Below are 22,510 nucleotides of genomic sequence, written 5' to 3'. Positions count from 1 at the left end.
CAATCCAGCACAGACTGCTTATGGTAATATGATTCATAGCTCACATGGTCAGGACTACACAGTTATGCCCTATACCAAAAATGGACAGATGGGCATACTAAATCTAATGTAAAAACAAAAAGTGGGCAGCACTCAACCCATGAGATGAAAAGATTTAATAAATCAATACATACAGACTAGTTTCAGCATTAAAGCCTTCATCAGTGTATAAAAAATCCACCTTACACTACTAGATAAATAGTACCTCAAACATCCTTAGACAAGCTGTTATTAGTTAATTATAAGTATTCATTAAGACCAGGTGTACCCATGGTGGTGGTGCTGCAGTAGCGTTGCCTCACAGTAAGACGCTGTCTGGTTCGATTCTCAGCTAGAGTGTCTTCTGCGTGGTGACATGCATGAATGGGCGTACCTTCATTGAAGGTTGTGCATCAGGGCTGGTAACTCGGCATGTAAAAATCAACTACCAATCATTAGCGGACCGGAGTTCCGCTGTGGCGACCCCTAACTGGGAAAAGCCGAAAGACACAACATTAAGACCAGGTGAGAATAACCAACCCAGTCTAATAATCCAAGATTTCTCCTTCTGATTTAAAATGTCCTGCCTTTTCTATTCCCCTGAATTTTGTCAATAATAAGAAAAATAAATTGTGCAGTGGGATGTTTTATTTATTTATTTATTTATTTTTGTTTGTTTTTTTTTTTTGTTTGTTTATTTGCCAGCTCCTTTTAAAAGAGGTATTTATTTTCTCTGTTCTCAAGAAACCCTCTTTAGAAACTAACAGCTTGGAAAACAACTTGTCTTGAGCTCGTCTTTTTTTGAGCAAGAATATTGGGAATGTAGTATGAGTTCCGTCAAGTTCATACTTTGCATTTTATGACCCCCTTATTCCGTCAGTCTGATTTAGATCTTACAATATCACTTTGAATGCCCTCAAAGAGACAGTGACTTCATCTTGCTCTCCTTGACAGCATACAAAATCATGGTGGAACTTCTGCTCAACCACTCTGGTCATCTTCCACTGACCTCAGTTGCTTGAAGTCTGCCATATGGTTTGGAGACTGATGGTAGTTTATAACACAAATTCCTTTGTCTCTGACACCCACCAACATATATGTTTCTGGTGCACCTCAGGGTTAGATTCTGGCAGTGCTTTTTTCATGGAATACATGCAGCCAGTGAGAGAGGCTGTTCACAGCAGAGCTATATGTTATACCCAGCTCACAGGCACAGAGTTCTAGAGATTTGACTAAGACTCAGATGAACCATTATGATGACCCATGAGCTGGAGGACTTCACTGTGGATGATGGGAAATAACAACTCATGTCAATTTACCATGTGTGTGTCTGACAATTAATGAAGGCAGTGTATGCCAAGGGTGTATATAAGGGCTGAAAATGAGCTGCCACAAAGCAGCATGAGCTCCGTATCTGGACAACGCATATAATATATTCCCAGGACAATACAACTATTTCTTATAAGCTCTTTTTGCCTATTGAACCATCTTTCCTTGGTAACTTTGAATAAATGTAGAAGTACACAGTTCAGAAATACAGACTACTAAAACTGCAACCTTTTTAAGAATAGCATTTGACTTCTCAGACCATACTGTACCAGGAAAAGGGGTCATAGATGCATTAACAGCAGCCTTACTGATGCATTTACACTAAATGTCCATTGCTGGACTGAAGAAAAGCCAGATATTCCACAAAGGCTTGTGAATGTTTACACTCATGCAAAAGTTGATATAAGAAGAAAAAATGAGAGTGAATGATTTCTTTATAAGATAGTATTCAGGTCAACAACCATAGGAATCTTAGGGAAATCTGGACAAAGCTTACACTGAGTTATAAGAAGGTGACAACATTCTAAAATGTGTGTGTGTGTGTGTGTGTGTGTGTGTGTGTGTGTGTGTGTGTGTGTGTGTGTGTGTGTGTGTGTATGTCTATATATATATATATATATATATATATATATATATATATATATATATATATATATATGTGTGTGTATATATACTTTATTTATGATGACTCCTGGTCATCAAGTTGCTTTAACATCTCATATTTGTTTCAGTGGATTAGCAATTTCATCAGAATATACTGTCAGGAATATCAGAAGGCAGTGGTTTCTATTCCTATATCAGATGGTTGGATTCATATTCCAGTTCTGAAACAACAATGCAGTATGAAGGGGTTTCTACACTCATGAGATGTCATCCTTCAGATGAAGCATTAAAATGAGGTCCCCTCTGTCTGAATGGGCTGTAGTTTAGATTCGTGCTGAAAATCAAATGGCAATTTTTGAAAAGAAGAGTGAGAAGGTTATTTTGAGTAGGTAAAGCACTACAGTGCAATGCTAGAAAAATGCAACAAGTCAAACAATGCAGAACAGTTATAAGGAAACATAAACAAAATCCAGAAAACAGTGCGCAAACTTAGTGCCATATGGTATTAATAAATTAAATGACTGGGAGGTATGTGTAGCTCTCTGTCTGCAGTATGATATAGTACCATACAAGCATCCATATCAAATCAAAACAGAAATATTAAGATGGTATAAATTTAACAGGCATAGGAAATTCTGGTAACCATTTGAAATGGAGGGACCCACTGGAGTTTGTCCCAAAATATGAGGACATAATGGCTGGAAGAATGAACTTACATATACTAAGTCCGAGAGGCCATTTCTCAAAATATTCTTTTTCCTTCAAGGTATGGAGATTTTGTAGTTGGTATATTTAAGTTTGGGGAGTGTGGGGGACTTTCCCTCACATGAAAGGGGATGCAGGGAGGGCTTACCCCCTGCAACAATAAGTTTTAAGGAGAAGTGCAGTTTCTGAGATACAGTTTTCTCAGGATTTTCAGTCCTTTTTTTGGCTTTTCAGCACTTGGCATTTCAAGTGCTGACATTAAAGAGCATGGCAGACACTCTGTCACTCAACCACAGTGAACTCCATTCAGTTTATAAAATTGTTTATATTTCAAAGCAATGAGTACAAACAGATACAAAAGATAGGTAGCTCATCTACTTAGATTTAATCGCTGCATCAAAATGTAGTAATAGGTCTGTGCAAAATTAAAAGGATGAGTGGAAGTAATGAAACATATTAGTACCCACAAACTCTCAGTGACTGTGCAGTTGTGGTGCCCCATTTCTTCTTTCCTCCCTTCGCCTTTTGGCATCACTCCTCAAATGTTTCCACAAATGATTAAGCCAATCAAAAACTGCTACCAAAAAGATTTAAATTTAATTTAGTTAAAATAAAAATTAAAATACACCAAATGTAGCAGCAACTCATTCAAGGAACAACCACATAACCAGAATTCTCACACTCAATGTCTTTTTCTATAATCAGAAACAAGATCTTAGCTCTTAATCTCTAATGCAGAGAATCAAAATGTAGTGCTGCGCCCAGAAAACACCACATTGATAGATTTAAAACTGCACTGCAGATTTACAGACATTTATAATAAGGGAACATGAAAAAAAAACAAAGGAAACTCTATTTTGAACTTGGCTTAGAACTTAGCAGCCAATAACTGCCATCTGTTAGCTTCCCAGCTTTCATTTACTAGGAAGCAACCTAAACCAGGATAAAAGTATTTCCCTATCATTGACAAATCTAGCTAATGCCATTAGAACAAACTAACTTCCAAGTATGCTGTTTCTGAAATTACAGTATTTGATATTTGTAAATTAACCCATTTTAATGACAAGCTATATTGTATTGTTATTCATGTTTGCCCCTTTAAAAATACTGCATTTGGAAATGACTCATGGAAAGTTCATTGTTCAACTTGCTGAGAAACATAGGTAAATTATAATAACTATAATAAAATCATATCTGAATATAAGTAGCTTTCATACTTAAAAATTAACCATTTAGGCAGTGCACTAAAATAGTTTTGTACCTGATTTCTGCCCATGCCATGACAGTTGAAAATTCCTATATTTCCATTTTCTTTATGACCCATGCTATCTAAGCATTTGTTTGTTTCCACATTTCTGATCTGAAAAATAAATTCAAAATAAAATATAGTGTTATGACATAAAATAAGTGTATTTCAATCTTTAAAGCTGTATAAGACTGCAATTAAGACTAATAATTATACTTTTCAGATTAAGAACAGATCTTTTTCATAACTATATCCAAAAAGTTTTGCAACAGATTAGTTGATGTACTAAGCTACAAATTAGTAATTATGACGTTTTTGTTTTAACACAGTCATCATGCAGTTGATTGTCACTATAATAAGCAATAAAAGCATATGGGGTTTTAAAAAAGTTAGCAACACTAGAGATACTGAATGAAACGGCAGAAATATGTCATTATGGTTACTTGAAAGGTAACTTAATTTGAAAGGTACAGGATCAGAAACCATAGTAGTTGTAATTTTGTCCAATACTCAGCAGTCTCTAAAAACATTATTGAAAAATTCTCCATCACTGCCATGTACAGTTTAAACTCTGCCACCCCTCCTGCATTCCAGTACTCATAACTCCAGTGATAGAGACAAATTCTCTCTCAGTTAATTCCTTAGTACTCATGCTGCTAAGCAATCTTTCTGACTGATGATATAGTGATAAGTAAGCAAAACAATTGATGTGGAAGCCATAAAAAACTCACAAGGTTCCCAATATATGAGTGACGTATTTGCTGCTAGTATATTTTTCAGTTCATAATCCTGCAATCCTAAATTTTTAACCATTCAATGTTATTATTTGTCCATAATTTCTGGCAGTACTTAAATGCACCAAGGCATGAGGAACAGACCATGACACAAGGTCTAAGCAGAAAGCTATTGCTTGATAATCATAGTAAAATAATTTTAGTCTTAACACAATATAACAAGTAACAGCTTAATACATCAGATGCAAAACTTATGCATTAACTTATTTTTACTTATTTATTTGCTTATTTTTAACAAGAAAGTCTACTGGGCAATGTGAGACCCCTTTTTTTAAGTGGAGGCCTGAGAAGAAAGACTCTCAAAAGAGAAATAGGATACAAAAAAGACTGCACATAATGCAATTTGAGCATACACAAGCTTGTAAATTGCGGTTGTATGCAATTTAGACTGAAAATTACAAAACTGTAAAAAAATCACATTAATAACTATGACATTGTAAAAAAATAACGCTTAGGAGTAAAATGGTAAGGAAAAAATATGGAAAATAAGCATAACAGTATTTAGAAATAAAGTAAAAATAACATAACTGCATATCTTCTGCAAAATGTAAACATATTTACAAAGATGTAATATTATATTCAGCCACAGGAGAAAATACATCGGTTATGAATGCGTCTCTGTTTTATTACACTTACTACACTTTCTTTCTTCTACAACCTTATACTTAATTTCTCCTTTCACAGGTAACTTTCTTATCAATAATTTCCACATAAAATAATAGTAGGTTTATAGGTAAATACTAGAATATCAATCACCAGGGGCTTTATAAGCCTAGCTGTGCAACCCATCCCAACTGCCTCCCAATGTATCATGGAGGGGTATGTTTGTCAGGAAGTTTCTAAACATTATGTAGGGAGAGATGTTAGTTTGGGCACAGCTATTGTCTGCCTCTGTCTATCAGAGACATGGGGGTCAGACCTGGGGTGAATTTCTAATTCCCCATCAATTGATTAAGGTAACACTTAAATAGGGTTAGGGATGTAATCTTATTCACATGGGTGGAAAGGCTATTCCAGATCAGGAGAAAACACTGAAACACACATATGCCTCACCAACATGTCTTATTTATGTCAGAAGCAACATTTAAATTCTTTGATCTAGTAGTTCTGATGCTGCTCATTTTGCAGATGTGGAAAGGGTTCATAAGAGCCGGTCTAAGGATACCTTGTATGCCAAACACAGATCACATCTTAGTAACTTGTAGAAGACTGATATAGAGAAAGGGATTTAAGTCTATCCATATAGGATAATGTGTTTATACTTCAGATTTTCATGGTAAGAACCTTTGTGAGCATTCCAATTGTTGCATATGTCTGGTCAGCTACATGATGAATAGGACACTTTACTTAAATCCTTTCCTTTATCCCACATTTAAAACATTTATTTCTCTAATTTATAGCTTTTTTATATTTTCATGCAAACCCTCCCATGGATCAACATAAAAGAATTCCAACAACTTTCTCATACCATATATTTCTCTTTTGTTCAATATTACCTATATTAATTTTCCATTACTTAATATTTTTTCTATTTTACTATCAAAATGTTGAAGTGGATTTGGTGGAATACACTTTGATGAAGTCCAGAGGTCGAATGGTGACAATGTCAAACTCTGACATTGTTGAAGTAAAGATCTCACCCCTATCTCGACCCATGTTAACCCTTGTTCCGAGGTTGAATTCAGGATGTAATTCAACAATGTCGAAATTCGGCATTGTGACATTTCGTGGACATGGGTTGATGATACGATCATTCGACTGGGTCCGCTAAAAACATTTTGATAGTTAACCATTTTTTCTCTATTCTTCAATGGCTTTATTTTCCATATATCTTATTATTTTATTTTGATTTATTCAAATACATTATACATTTACTAATTATAAATTTTATAAATGCTCTCTCATTCGCTATTTTTTCTTAAACTTAATATCAATTGCATAGAAAAAGATGGCAAATATACAACTGGAATTTATAATGTAAGCCCTCCTTTCTTTATCAGTCTCATCCTTGATCTCCATAATATATAAAATATTATTGGTATTAATTCTTTATCCATTTCTGTTATAAATACAAGTGTACAGCCTAAAGAACGCATTGTCCCTAAGACTGATGAATTTATTACATATACTTTCCCCCAGGATTCATGAAGCTTGTGCCAGACACAGGAGTAGCGTCCCCAATCTAATGCCAAATATGGCCGCCGAGCGACTCAGATACGAGCTGTTTCCACATGCACTACCAGCGTACGCCAGAGCTGCACAGCTCCCGGCGCATGTATGCTAATTACCCCATGCGCAGCAGTGTAGCATGCAAATGAAGGTATATAGTGATTCATGAAGTGGTGCAGGTGTGGCGTAAGCATGCAGAAATGTAAACCAAAAAAAGGGTTTACATTTTTTCAAACATAAAATTGGAGCCATGAAAGTGGACCACACTTACGTATTATAATGTTAATATATGCCAATGGCTAAATGTATAGCCAATGGCATAAAAAAAACCATGCACAACACATAAAAAATAACATTTAATGTCATGGCCACACAAACAGAAAGCAAAATCTCAGTGCATCGGTGCGCAAACGGGATCACAATGAAAATATATTTAGATGTCATAAAACTGCAATGTAACACAATTCATAAATTCTCCATAATAGTTAATGGCACACATGCTACACCACAACCATGGCGCAAGGGTTGCTAAGGGGCTGTGACAGTGTTCTGCACAGTAACTAGGAATTAGTAGTCAATGACATGCAAATGAGTCAAGTAATATTGAATCACAAAATCCCCGCCGGCGTAAGGATATACCACACAGTGTAGCGGTACAACACTGAGGTGTGGCCTGGAGATAAACATGACATCAAGAAAGAGGTGCGCCACCTTAGCTGTAAGCACATTGGAGCATTGCTAATCCGGGTTGCCTGTTGCTAAGCAAAGCCGCAGGATAGGGGTGTGGTAGTAGCCTTAGCTTTGCTTAGCTGAGAGCACACAAGGTAACCAAAAGTGCATGTGAACGTGGATGAAAACGTGCTGGAAACCCAGTAAATGGCTGTGCGCGGCGCGCACTATAGCTGAAACAGGAAGGATATGGGAAGACAATAAGGAAATGCTGCAGCATGGTAATTGGAGTACAAATGAGTAATTAACACCTAGGAACTCACAGTGGGCCAATGACAACAGCTAACAAGGCTACTAGCAGCTAGCTGCAGAACAGGAAAGGGGAGGTGCCGTACTGCAAATAAAAGAGAACTGTCACAGCAGAACAAAGCAAACTTGCAGTAGATCAGCTACATAACACTTTTTGCAACACAATCCTGGATTGGGAAAGTACAAAACAAGAAAGCAGGCAGCTGGATGCATGCTTGACAATGGGAGGGGAATCGGGTTGAAAAGTGAAGTAAAAGGCAATAGATGAAACATGGCAGCCAAGCGTAAGTCAACACCAAAAGCCCCACAATAGCAGTACCTGCTGTAAAAGCCATAATTAAGATACCCTGCAGCTGGAATTGCACATACACACCCAATTACACCAGCAGCATCCATTGCACAATAGTATAAGGTGTGAAAGCCCCACACACACACTTGTGTATTCCCAGACACTCTGCACCATTGATGTATATAGACGGGGAACTTTTAATATGTACATGTTAGGGGCTGCCATTTCATAGGTTCATAGATTCATAGGTTAGTACTAGGTTAACTGCCCTTGTGAGCCATTTTAAGCCTAGCTAATTATCCCCTGTGAGATTCAAACCCTGTACCTTGTATTTGTAAGGCAAACACCTTAACCATTATGCCACCCTCCCAACCCTAGCCATAGTTTGATTCGTCAGCATGTGTTGGAGACTAACGGTGGTGTGGAGGATGATGCTGACAACCATCTCAGGCAGCAGAGGAGTAGAAGAGTCTTTAAACCCAGGGTAATCTACCAGGGGCTACATGATCTGGAGATAGTAGAGCATTACAGGGTGGACAGGGACACCATACATCAACTTGAGCTGTGCCAGCCACTCCTCAGATCCAGAAATAACAGAGGAGAACCCATCCCAGTGGACACAAAGGTATGTGTAAGCTTGAGAATACTAGCCACAGGTACCTTTCAAAGGCCAACTGGGGATATTATGGGGATCTCACAGGCATCAGCATCCAGGGTACTCCACCAGTTCCTGGATGCCATGTTACCACATGCCAATGAGCACATATACTTCCCCCGAACGCAGGAGGAGTTGCCCAGCAAAATGCGTCTCTTCCACCATGTGGCAGACTACCCGGAGGTACTGAGTGCAATAGACTGAATGCACATAAACATCAATACATCACCCAGTGAGCAGGGTAGGCACTACATAAACCACAAGGGATACCCCTCCATCAACTGCCAGGTCGTGTGAAATGCCCAGAGCATTATCATGAATGTGTGTGCTGGCAGCCCTGGAAGCTATCATAACTCCCACATCTGGCATGCCTCACAGCTGTATCAGGTATTTTCCAGGGGGACATCCCATATTGCCACCTGGTGGGGGATGCTGGCTATGCACTGAAACCATGGATGATGACTCCCATCAGAAATGCAAACACAGCCACACAACAACGCCATAATGAGGCACACACAGAAACCAAAATCATCATAGAGCACGTGTTTGGGATGCTGAAATCACGGTTCCATTGCTTGGACATATCTGGTGAAGCCTTGCAGTACTCTCCAGGCACATGTACCCACACCTTCATAGTATGTGCCATGCTACACAATATGATCCTGCGGAAACAGCTGCAGCATTGACAGAATGGTGAAGGCCCTCACAGCCCACCATCATTGCCAAGGGCCCCACAGGCACAGAGGAACTCAGACCACAAACACCCAGTACCAGCCCCAGTAGGCAGATGAAGTTGTACCCAGTATGCCCATGCCTTGGCAAAGAGGGAATGTATAGCACACACACTGACAGTGTAGGCACCTATGGATGGACACCCTTCTCCACCCACACACACAGCAAACATGGATGGCACACACACACATGACCACCTGTAAATTGTCATGTATAAGTGGTCTACTGTGTGCATCCTACATAGGCAGCCCTCAACTATTGTACACACAACTGCCATTGGCACAAGGTAAGTCAATACCTGAACAGTAAATTAAGCTATAAGCATGTGTACATACTGTATGTATAAGTTCATAGATACATAAGTAGGTACATGCCTAACTGCCCGAGGCCAGTCATAAGCATTGCTAAAAAGTGCCTGCTGTCGCTTCCCCATTGATTAACTAACTGTCCTTCTGTGGAGCACAGCCAATTGCGGGAACCCTGGGGTGTATCCACTGTTCCCCTCCCACTCTGCAAGAATTCCCTGGAGTGTTAGTGAGGGGTTTCGTATAATGTAATCAGGGATGTAGTTCCAAATAATGGGGAGTACCTGTGACAGGAATCTGTCACTCCAGCATCTTTCAGTTATGGCTGTGGCACAGTGTAGCTCATTACAGTGTGTAGCTCACTGTGACATGGATGCCCATAGGTGGAGCATATCTATTAAGCCTGACTTGGACACGGCTTTGTTGGCCAGCAAATATCATCCCTGAGTAAACGAGATGCCACTGAGTAATGCATGAGCTTATGTAGTCTGGCAGCATAGGACAGATGTCTGAGGGTATTATCCCTCTATGCGAGGTACGTTCGTGGCCCTTCCACCTGTCAGATGTGTCTTCTGAGGTACATCCAAAATGGGTTATCATACTCGATGATGGGATTGATGACTGATGAGTAAAGGGGCACAATAACTTAAGTCTGATTAGATGTGAACCCTTAAGTAATCAGATGGCCTACATAGATGGATGTCCTAACTAATTTGCACATATGACTGTTAAAGGAGAGATCACTATGTAATGTAGTCCCCACATACCCATTATGTCATCTGAATTATACTGTCTGCCACTCATGTGTTTATATGTGTGTGTGTAGTTTCCTAAAATGGAATGACCATGCAGTATGTGGCCTTTAGCTGGAGGCCATCACTCTGACACCCTGTGTTGGTCTATGTGAGGCCCCTTGAAGAATGTCTCTGACAGCTGGAATGTCAGTTATGGCTCCCAGTCTGCAATAATCACCAAACACGGCCTGCTATAGTCCACCTGTGTTAACTTGTACCTCTGAGAAGTATATGGAAAACAGTAGGGGTCCCAGGACTGAGTCCTGTGGGACACCAGTTGTGACTGGTCAATAGTTGGATCTGGAGGCTGCTAGGCTTACCATGTGGGTTCTGTTTGTAAGCCTGTTGGCAAGCACTCCTGTGATGTATGGGTGTATGTACTGGCTGATGAGTGTAGAGATAATACCTGAGTGGGGAATGGTGTCAAACCCCTTGGCGAGGTCCAGGTAGTATGTGTGAACTACCACACCCCACACCTAAAGTCTAGGTGGCTTTAAGATGTCAAACTGGTTCAGTAGGCATGATCTGCACTCAATCGAGGTGACCTGGGTTGGGTCAAGTGTCTGGAGGTTACCATTGTCTATGTTCATGAGTGCCATGAGGATGTGCTCCATAGCCATGCAGATCAGGCTACTCAGGCCTATGGGGTGGTAGTTACCATGGTCAGTTGCGTCACCACCTTGGTGGAGTGTAATAGCTGTTGCCATGTGCCAGTGAATAGCCATGTAGCCTCTGTAGAGGCTGATGTTGAATTGCTATATTAGGCGGCGGGCCACTTTGTCTTGTAGTGTCTGCAGGATGCAGTCTGGGACACCATCTGCCCCCATTGATGCTCTGCCATGCCATTTGAAAGGGACATTACCACCTGTATGTCACAGATGTCTGGGATACTGTACATTTGGGTATTGTTGTGGGCCCAGTAGGGGGTGAAGCTTGCTCTGAATGTATCATCAAGTGTGTTGGTGATATCAGTAGGGTCAGTATATTCAGTGCAATATTGCACCAGCACAGTGCAAATCTGTGTGTTACTGCTTACATCCTTGACATAGCCAAAGAAGCCTTTGTGGTCATATTCTAAATCAATGCCTATTTACCTGTGGATGTCAGCCTTGGATGATTACGAGTAACATAAATATCTTGCTAATACTGGTCATGGACGTCTGCATGTCTTGGGATTTGCTGTTGTTCTGGACTACTGTACTACTTCTGTTGTATAGTCTGTATAATGCAGGGTTTCAGCAGACTGGTGTCCTTGTGTAGGAAAAGCTAGATCTGGTTTACTATTGATGGCATGACCCATACATCTTTGTAGGTGCTTATAGAGTGCATTCGTAATTCTGTCTGTATCTTGAGCAGTGTCATCCCTGAGCATGGGGGCTGTGAACCCTCCCACCTCTGTCATTAGTACTGTGAATTTAGCTGTAGGAAAGGTATCCACTGCATGTTCCTTGGCTGGGGGAGATAGTTGGGAGTGGAAATCTTCAGTGAATAGTTCATGGTCAGATCTAAACAGTGACCGGTTTACCTCTGCAGTAGTGCACCTGTTGCACATGTCAGTGATTACCACTTCTAGTATGTTTTCACCTCTCGTTAGTCCATCTACCAATGGATATAGGCCATATGAGGTGAAAAATCACAGGATGTGCTGGACCTGGAAGTGAATACTCGAGTAGGTGATCCAGTTAAGTGTAGGGTAACCGACACTGATCAATAACAGGGTGTCCGGTAGGACTGTCATGTTTACCACTTTCTCCAGATAGTTGTAGTGGTGCTTCTGGGTCATGGAGGGTTATCTGTAGCAGCTCACAGTCTGCATTGCAGTCGTGGCTGATGTTAGCTGCAAATGGATGATCACAGAGGTATCATGCTGCCCCACTAACTTTGAGGTGTAGGTATCCCCGATGAATATGGATACACCCCTTCCATGTCTGTGCCAGTCCATGTACAGTGGTTGAAATGTGTGTTATGGATTGTAGTCTGGTAGGGCCGGTGTGCTCACAGGAGCCTTATATAGGTCCCAGTCACAGAACAGATGTAGATGTTGTCCATACTGAGGGGTGCTGTGAGCGCGTGCATGTTGTGAGTACTACCCCTGGTGTTGAGTGGCCTAACCATCATTGGTTCTGCTATTGTGCAGTTCATGGAGGTGAGATCCACCTCTGAGACCTGACTAAAAATGGCACCATGTGTGCGCCAATAGCCTTGGCCAGCATTCCAAAGCCTTAGGCTAACACATGCAAGTTGGTATGGAATTGTTGCAGGCATGTATCCCATCTGTGCTTGTGTCCCATCTTTCCTGTAGGTAACCTACTGGTAAGCAATACAAAGCCTGAAACCTATACATGTCCACTAGCTTCCAAGATAGGTTTTTGGTGTGATTATGTATCAGTAGTCTGTATGCTATTGCTGTACTTAACTGTTGTCTGTCTACATGGTGAATCTACACTGTATATTGTGATCAGAAAACTCTGTATAATCACATATGATGTTGGAGATGGCCTGCACTGTAGAGGTTCACAGATAGGTAGTAGGCTATCTGCCCAAGGGCATTTAGAAGCATAGCTACAGTGTGGTGGCTTTATCTGCACCATTGATGAAGTAACTGAACCTCTGTCAAGCATAGCCAATGACGTGATTCCAGGCAGAGTTGCTGGAAGCTGTTGAAGACCGGCGTGTTTTAGGGTGATAGGGGCACATAGTGATCTCAAAAGGGCATGTTAACATGACAAACCAACAGCATTCAATTTCCCCAACAGGTCTTGCAGCTGTAGAACTAGAATAGCTCCCCCACACCCTGGCTGTAAGCGTCTGGGACACATGATCCCAGGGGTGTACATACTGTTGGCCAGTCGCACATCAAGGTTTCCCCTGAAGTGTATCAGTGAGTGGCTATGCCAAATGTAGTTAGGATGTTAATGTATAGTATCCCAATTCATGTGCCATGTCGGCATACCTCTCAACCTCTCAGTGCAAGAAATCTGGACAAAGACAGAAATAACGGGGGGACAAAGGCCCAAAAATAGGGACAGAATTTAAATATTGCTCATGTAAACTTAGAAAGTTTCTGGATTGACAGAGTTTTCATTATTATATATTTTCTGAAGGATTTGAAGTCTGAAACTTAAATGTCTGTCATTATTTATTATTATTTAGTGCCTTCAATCCTTAATGATTTGCCAGAAAACCATAAATTTTATGAGGAACAAATCAAAAATAAGAGGCAAAAATCTGGACGTTCTGTGAAAAGCTGAACAGTTGAGAGGTATGCATGTCGGTATTTCAAGAAGCTCAATGGGTGTGGGTGGCTCCGCCTGTTGTGTAGCCAAGCTCACACATAGGATTCAGGGACATAGGCAATATAAGAAATAGGCACAAGGAACGTCAATGTCAATAGTGTAATGGCTACAGCATTTGCATAATATCTGTGGAGTCCTGGTTCAAATCCCAATAAAGTCAGAGATGATTTACGTTACATAGTATATCTTAACCACAGCTTGCATATATAGGTAGTATTCCACAGAATAATAAACATTTGGAACACACAACCGCTGAAATGTGCATTAATCACCCTTGCACTACCAGTGCTTGTTCTGAGAGGTAAAATTACCACTGCCAGTATTAGAACACGCAACCATGTACACAATCTTCACAATAATCTACCACTAAGCTACCTGAGATGTACCAATGGCAGTTGTGTATACTAACAAGTTACAACACAAAAGGTAGGAATGTGTGGAAATAGGACAAACCGGCATGTACCCAATGAAAGGTGTATGCTATGTATAAATATATATATATATATATATATATATATATATATATATATATATATATATATATATATGGGTCTACTTCTATTTTCATCGACAAAAGTATACAAGGCAAAAACCTGGGATTTGCCCCCCTCCCCACTGTTGTGCGACTGTGGAGTTGTTATATATAGTTGGGGGGGTGTGGGGCACAGCCCCCCACATTGGGGGGGTGTGGGGGGCACAGCCCCCCACCTAGAATGTTTGTCGATGAAATGAGCTGTCGACCAAATGGGTTTCAGTGAAATGGTCTGTCAGCGAATAGAAGTAGACCCATATATATATATATATATATATATATATATATATATATATATATATATATATATATATATATATATATATATATATATATATATATATATATATATATATATATATATAAAAATCAACATATATATATATATATCGAGAGAGAGATATGTCAATATATGGGGATATACACAATATATGGGGATATACACATATATGTAGATATATAGATAGGTTAACAACATCTACATAACCATGGAGGTACATATAAATGGGATACCTACCAAATACCAACTGCTTGACATACCAATGCGCGTAATCACGAGGCTTAAAGTCCGAAAGACCACAGTACCAAAACACCAGAAACGCGAGGTTTAAAATCCCGATGTTAAGGGACATTTAGTCAGTGCTTCTGGTGTTGCGGTTCAGGTAGGTTACTGTGTGTAACTGTGTTTCTGAGGGCTGTAGTGTGTGTAAGTGTGTGTTCTGAGCATGGTGTGTTTTCCTGAGGGACTGTAATTTGTGGGTACGGGTTTGCTTTTTGCGTCTGTTTGTGTGATCTAGGAGGTAGAATATTAAAGTAGGGGGGTATGGGGGGCACAGCCACCCACTTGGGGGGTGTAGGGGGGCTTGCCCACCTGCTCATACATAGTGTAGGATGGTTTGTTTGGATGTGGTGGGTAGCAGTGTGTCTGTGTGTGCGTGTGTGTGTTCCATGTTTGTGTTACTTTTGCTGTCAGTAATGTGGGGTATGGGAGTCTGGGCCTGGTTCTGTGGGTGTCAGAATTTTGTGCGTTTGGGATTCCGTAGGTATTCCGTATACAGCAGTTGAAGTGTACATATGAGTATAACATGGACCATAGATATCACACATTCCGCCACAACCAAACTTTATGAACAAAGGATATGAAGAGTATATGTCTATACACTATTACAAATATTAGAGAACAAACGAAGGTGGACCACCACGTAAAATAAAATAAACTTTTAATAACAAGAATAAGCGCTTTCACGTACCACCAATGTACACTTCATCAGATCTTAAAACACAACTGATAAAATCTCATTTTTATACAGCAGTAAAGTGATTAATCATATTCAATCAATCAATTAACTAATTAATTAGTAATCCATTAAGATTTTCATAGTATTTAAAATCCAAACATTATTTTTAAAAGCCCATCAGTGTTATATATGTAGCAATAGCGTGGCAATGTGTAATGAAGAATATCAAAGAAAACTTATCTATAAATATATAGAAAAGTAAATGTATATAAAACATATATATAAAAATGCAAATATAAATTGATTATAGTGCAAAAATATATATTTAAAATGTATATAGACATACAGAAATATATATAAATATAAAATATATAAAAATGGTGCATCTGTATACAATGGTTAAATAACTGAATGTTTAAAATTAATTGTAAGAATTTATAGAAGTGTGTATATAACTTCATGTTAAAACATAAGCTATATAGTAGCATGAACTATTTTAAGCTACGAGCTTCAAGAATTGGTTTTATTGTAATAGATTGATTAAGACCTGGTGTTTGATGTGCACATAACCTGAAAATCCATTGAAGTTCAATAGTCTCTAGATAATTCATATTATTCCCTCCTCTCTTATTAGGGACTACTAACTGCAATACTCTAAATGTAAACACATGACCCTCATTCATCATAATGTGTTTAGCCAAGGCATTTAGTGGATTCTGTTTCCTAATGTCATATAAGTGATTATATATTCTATCCTTTAGTCTTCTTGTTGTCAAGCCAACATAAAAGGCCTGACATTATTTACAGGTCGCCAAATATATAAGATTAACATTATCACAAGTTGCAAAAAACCTAGGTATAAAATTAAAATTCAGAATAGGATGTATAAACTCTTGAATATCACTAATCGAATCACAGGAACTACATTTACCACAAGCAAAAGTACCATAGACCTTCATTTTGTTACATGGTTGCCTAGTATTTTTATGGCTATAATCAGAGCATAGCAGTCTCTTCAAGTTTTTACTATTCCTATATGTGAAACTTGGTGTTTCACCTACTAATTTACCAATGTCAGGATCTATTGTAAGCACATGCCAATTTTTACGTTAAATTCTCATTACTTCTTTATTGTCATTAGTGAATCTTGTTGTGAAAGTCACTTTTTGACCACCTTTCCTACGACTAACATATCTCAAACCTTTATATCTAGTATGAGTCGATTCATCTCTATAGATGTTTTCATTAGGAATAATAGATTCTCTCAAATTCTTAACCATAGAGCTACTATAGCCTCTTTCAATAAAAAGGAGTTCCAATAAATCAGCTTGTGCAGTTAACTGTATAGTTTCTCTGCATAACTTGGTAAGTCTAATAAACTGGCTCTTAACTATATTAGGAAATATAAACCGTGGATGCATGCTGTTAAAATGAAGTAGTGTATTCTTCCAGCATGTCTTCCTATACAAGTTGGTAGTTAAATTTCCATGTAGATCTTTAGTAATAGTAATATCAAGAAAATTAATTTGAGAGGTGGAAAATTCCATTGTAAAATCTAAGGAAGTCAGTGGTAGATTCTAGATAACAAACAAAATCATTCAATTCATCTACGGTACCATTCCAAAAGAAAAGTATATCATCTACAAATCTCCTATACATTAAAATTTTTGTGTAGAAAACAGTGTTAAAAAGATGTTTCTTTTCCCAGTAATAGACTACCAAGTTTGCATATGTATTGGCACATGGGGTGCCCATTGCAACACCCCATTTATGTAAATATAATTGGTTATTAAACATGAATACATTGTTATTTAAAGTAATATCTAATAAAGTGCATATTAATATTTGTTCATCATTAGTAAAATCAGGGGCATGATTTAGTAGCTCTCTAATGGCTTCTATTCCATAATCATTAGGAATTGAGGTAAACAAGTTTTTTACATTTAGAGTAACAAGTAGGCATATGTTAGATAAACCTTCCGTATATAAAGAATCAAGTGTATTAATTAATTGGTAAGTGTCCTTTAATATAGTAGGTATGTTCTTCACTAATGGACTAAGTGTTTTCTCTATATATATTGATATGGTCTCTGTTATCCATCTCTCACCTGCCACAATAGGGTGCATTGGTAAGGGTGAGACTTTTTTATGTACCTTAGGTAAACCTTTTATGTAAGGTACTCGAGGGTATTCTATTAAAAAGTAGTTATATAGGTCAGAATTAATTTGTCTGCACATCAAAAGATCGTATAAATCATCATATATCTTGTTTATTAATTTATCTAATGTGTCTTGGTCTATCATAAGATAAGTATTAGCATCGTGTAACATTTCAGTCATACTATCATAATAATCCTGGGTATTAAGCAGTACTATCCCCCCTCCCTTGTCAGCTGGCTTTATAGTTAAATCTATATTACTGCATAAAGCTTGTAAAGAGCACCATTCTGCATTGCTTATATTAAAATAACAACACTTACGTTTTGAAAAATAAACATAAAAATCTTTTTCACATAGCTTCACAAAGCAATCAACTACATTGGGCAATATAGGTATAAAATTACTTTTCCGTTTAGGACAAAATATCAGATCTGTAAATTGAGTAGTTGGCTTATTTTTATACAAAAATTTTAAAGCAACAGTACGTCCAAACACTCGTAAGTCAGTTAACAGCTCACTTAGGCAACTATTCTGCGACAGAATAAAAGTAAGGCCTCTATTTAATAGAGATAAATCAGTTGAACTAAAGTCAAACCTGGAATAATTAAATACAAGATAATTTAGTCCCTCATTCGGCGTCTCTGTTCGAAGTTTCTGCCTGAAAATTTCCTCTTTCTGCGACCGCGACTGTTTGACCTGCTTCTGGATTGAATACGCGTTTTTACGGGAAGCGGTAAAAAACAGTCCATGTTCCCAGTAAGTTGTTTTGGTCTGGCTCCCAAAGGATGTTCAATGTGGTTGGCAACAAGAGCTTGTTGATTAGGTGGAGTATCTCTCCACGTAGCAGAACTTAACTCATCTGTTCTACGTGGTGACGAAGTCAAAACGACAGCTGCACTCACATCAGCTGTTGATGTAGTGGGAACACTTAAAGGAACAGTTACATTATCAGTATGCACATCTTGTAACTGAAATATGTTAGTGTTGGTATTTTCTTGAGTCGGACTAGTATAAGCGTTTTTTGACCATACAAAAACTTGGCCAGTTGTAAAGTCCTTATAGTCACGTTGTAGCTTGCGATATTTTGTTTGTTGCAATTTGTCGCTATACATGACTATTTGGGAATACATACTTTCGAGTCTCCTTTCAAAAGATTCACCTTTAAAGCGGTCATGTAGATCTTTATTCAAAGACTCTACTTTCACTATTAGCTCAGTCTCAAAAGGTGAGAAATAATCAATAAGGAGTTTTATATAGTTGTTGCTGAGTTCAATATTTAATTTCTGCCACCTCTTTAACAACTCAGGGTGACTGTTACCATAAGAGGGCATACAAAGCACCCTCATGCCACGAGGTATAACATGGAAGTGGAGGCAAGCCTCCATGTGTCTCCTCTGCCAAGTGAGTCTCTGCAGCTTATAGAGATTATTCTCCAATTCTCTAATCAATGTATTGAATTCATTTAGGTTCTCTACAGTACCTGTATTGGGTGCTGCTGATGGTAATTGCAGCTCCAAGTTTAGTAAAGGATTATTCTGTTGTTCAGTAATGGAAGTCCATTTCCGCTTCAAATCTCTCACTTCAGGGTTATAATCCAGTTCAATAGGAACAGAATCCATTGTGTGATAGTAGCGTTGACAAAATGAATCAGCAAACAAAAAATAAAAGAAAACACTAATATCTGAAGGTCCGACTCGATGGAAAAAACAATATTATAGAACAAACGAAGGTGGACCACCATGTAAAATAAAATAAACTTTTAATAACAAGAATAAGCGCTTTCACGTACCACCAATGTACGCTTCATCATATCTTAAAACACAACTGATAAAATCTCATTTTTATACAGCAGTAAAGTGATTAATCATATTCAATCAATCAATTAACTAATTAATTAGCAATCCATTAAGATTTTCATAGTATTTAAAATCCAAACATTATTTTTAAAAGCCCATCAGTGTTATATATGTAGCAATAGCGTGGCAATGTGTAATGAAGAATATCAAAGAAATCTTATCTATAAATATATAGAAAAGTAAATGTATATAAAACATATATATAAAATATATTGTAATACTATTACAAATATGTGCTATGGACATGAGCCAATGATAGGCTTACCACCTGTCCCACTTTGCGAGGGACAGTCCCTCATTGGGCAGCTGTGTCCTGACCAAATATAGTAAACGTGGCAAATGTCCTGAGATTGTAGGACATAATTATGTCCCATATCTAATGTAATAGTTGCAGACAATAATTCTTTCTGTATCTAAAATACCTACATGTTACAAGAAATAGGATAGGCAACTAAACTGATACAAGAATAAGCTTATATTTAGGCAAAAAAGGAAAGCTCTTTCCCTTGTACTGACCGTGGGCTTCGGTTGGCCTGTAAAATCTGATGTGTGTCCTGAAAATGACCCACTATGGCCATTTGAAAAGGTGGCAACCCTAGCCAAAGAGGGTCAGTCACCAACACAACTCCAATAACTGCAAATACCTATGGCAGAAATACACAGCTTTCATGTAGCAACACTTTATTACATTCTGATGTATTGCCGAAAGGATTCAAGGACTAACATCACCTACAGGAACCAATTAACAGTGCCTTAATGAATCAGCCTGCAATTACCATAGTATTAGTCCACTAAAGCATAGGTGTTCAAATAGGGAAGGAACCCTCATGCACATATTGATTATGTATAAAAGCAGTTACTACAAACCTGCATCTGCTATGTACACCCACCAACATCACCCCCACACCCAAAACAATTACAATACAAACTGTAATAACATCACAAATCATTCACTCACTGTACGACATCTGCAGAAGCCTTAAAATACCTTGTCAGAGACACACCAACATGGCCCTATGTGAAATAGTTGCTGTTATACAATGGAACAGCTGCTGATGTTACAAGGTTTGTTTGCACTAAGCCCATTTCAGAGGGTTGTGTGTACACTGGGAAGTGTTACCAATTACTGATTAACAGCACATTATGATACACATGTACACCAAACCAAGGATGTCTGGTGAGCACACTGTAAACCACCTAACATTTCATGCATAGCCATACAGCCTTGAGCTGCCCAAACATCCTTGCCAGACTGAAACATCTGCAGAAGTATCAGGTACAAACAAACCCTGCATAAGTAGCAATGTTCTGAAATATAACAGCTGTGCTCACATGTAGAATAACATCTTCTAGCCATTACACAAAATCCACGGGAGTTTGTTTGTTTGTGTCTTTCGGTTTTTCCCGGTTAGGGGTCGCCACAGCGGAACTCTGGTCTGCTAATGATTGGCAGTTGATTTTTACTTACCAGCTTGCCAGGCCTGATGCACAACCTTCAATGAAGGTACGCCTATTCACGTATGTCTCCATGCAGAAGATGCTCTAGCTGAGAATCACAATCCATGGGAGTCATGAAGCTAATATATCTCTGTCTGTCTCCATATAGATGTTGAAATACATCACCAACAACACATCGAGGCCATCTTCCTTGAAAGTAAGGCAAAGGGACAATGCCCAAGTGAAGTACTCAATTATACACCACTGTTGCCATGGTATTGGCTAATGGAGTAGCTGCACAGCTGATGTGCATCTAATTAACTACTTTTGAATACCAATTGGTGGTCAGGATAGCACATGTTACTGATATTTAACTATAAAAGGATGGCTTATCACACATTCAAACCATCTGTATATACCAGCAGAACTTTACAAAGAAGATTGAATCACAAACTGAAAAGGATTGAAATAACAATCAACGATGCCTCAGGCTACAAATAAGATATGTAAAACACTCAGTATGTCTGTGTATGTAGTACCTGTTCTGTAATATGTAAAGTGTACGCAATGCATATAGTGGAAACAGTTATCTTTTAGTGATGTATTGTTGAGCATAGTAATGTTTGTAGTATTTATGTGTGTACTGCTGTAGGTCACAAGGCAAACACTGCATACACCACAAGGGATGCTATATAAGGGCCTTGAACCCAACTAATCCTCACCAGCTGCTGCCAGTGGCAGGGTTGGTCCAACAAGTATGTGCTATAACAGGGGATAGTATATGTTGACATATTGTAACAGTAGGCATATGTATGGGTGTATTACTGAGAATAACATGTCAAAGGTTGGCCTACTGTGCAATTATGATATGCATTGTGGGATATTGTGCCAATAACTGTGTAATGTACAGTATTGTAGGCAGATATGTATTACAAGTTACATAGCATTACTGTTATGTTAGGCAAACATTAGTTATATCTATTGGCATTTACAATACACAATAACAGGATACATATGACTTGTAGTCACGCGACAGTTTAACAGCATGATAGCAAAGTAAAATGGAAGAGCTAGTTAACCATCCATGCACATAAGACATGTAAAAAGTTCAAAAGTAGGTACTAGGCTGTCTGTCCACGGGTATTTATAAGCCTGGCTAGAGTGTGTTGGCTTCCGCCACCCACTTAGGTTAGTTCCCTGTGCCTCTGAATGCCATAGCCATTAGTTCCCTGTGCCTCTGTCCAGCAGAGCCACTGCAGTGATCCTTGGGGTACATGTCTGTCCCCCATCCACCTGTCAAGGTTTCTCTTGAAGAGTGCTAGTGAAGGGCCCCGCCTGATATACATTGAAATCATGTTCCAAAGCATGGGGAGT

General features: G+C 38.7%; 1 protein-coding gene across 1 annotated transcript in view; it reads right to left on the bottom strand.

Moving 5' to 3' along the window:
- Positions 1–22,510, bottom strand: part of GALNT13 (polypeptide N-acetylgalactosaminyltransferase 13) — a 1,383,758-nt gene that overhangs the window by 389,165 nt on the left and 972,083 nt on the right. The window contains exon 8 of the mRNA XM_044074835.1: positions 3,917–4,015. Coding sequence (XP_043930770.1) covers positions 3,917–4,015 — 99 coding nt within the window. The remainder of the gene's footprint in view (positions 1–3,916; positions 4,016–22,510) is intronic.

This window comes from Protopterus annectens, chromosome 6.part0 (assembly GCF_019279795.1).
Source record: "Protopterus annectens isolate FY-2018-M chromosome 6.part0, PAN1.0, whole genome shotgun sequence".
Classification (NCBI taxonomy): domain Eukaryota; kingdom Metazoa; phylum Chordata; order Ceratodontiformes; family Protopteridae; genus Protopterus; species Protopterus annectens.
The sequence above is the reverse complement of the archived record's forward strand: the minus strand, read 5'-3'. Positions and strand labels throughout refer to the sequence as shown.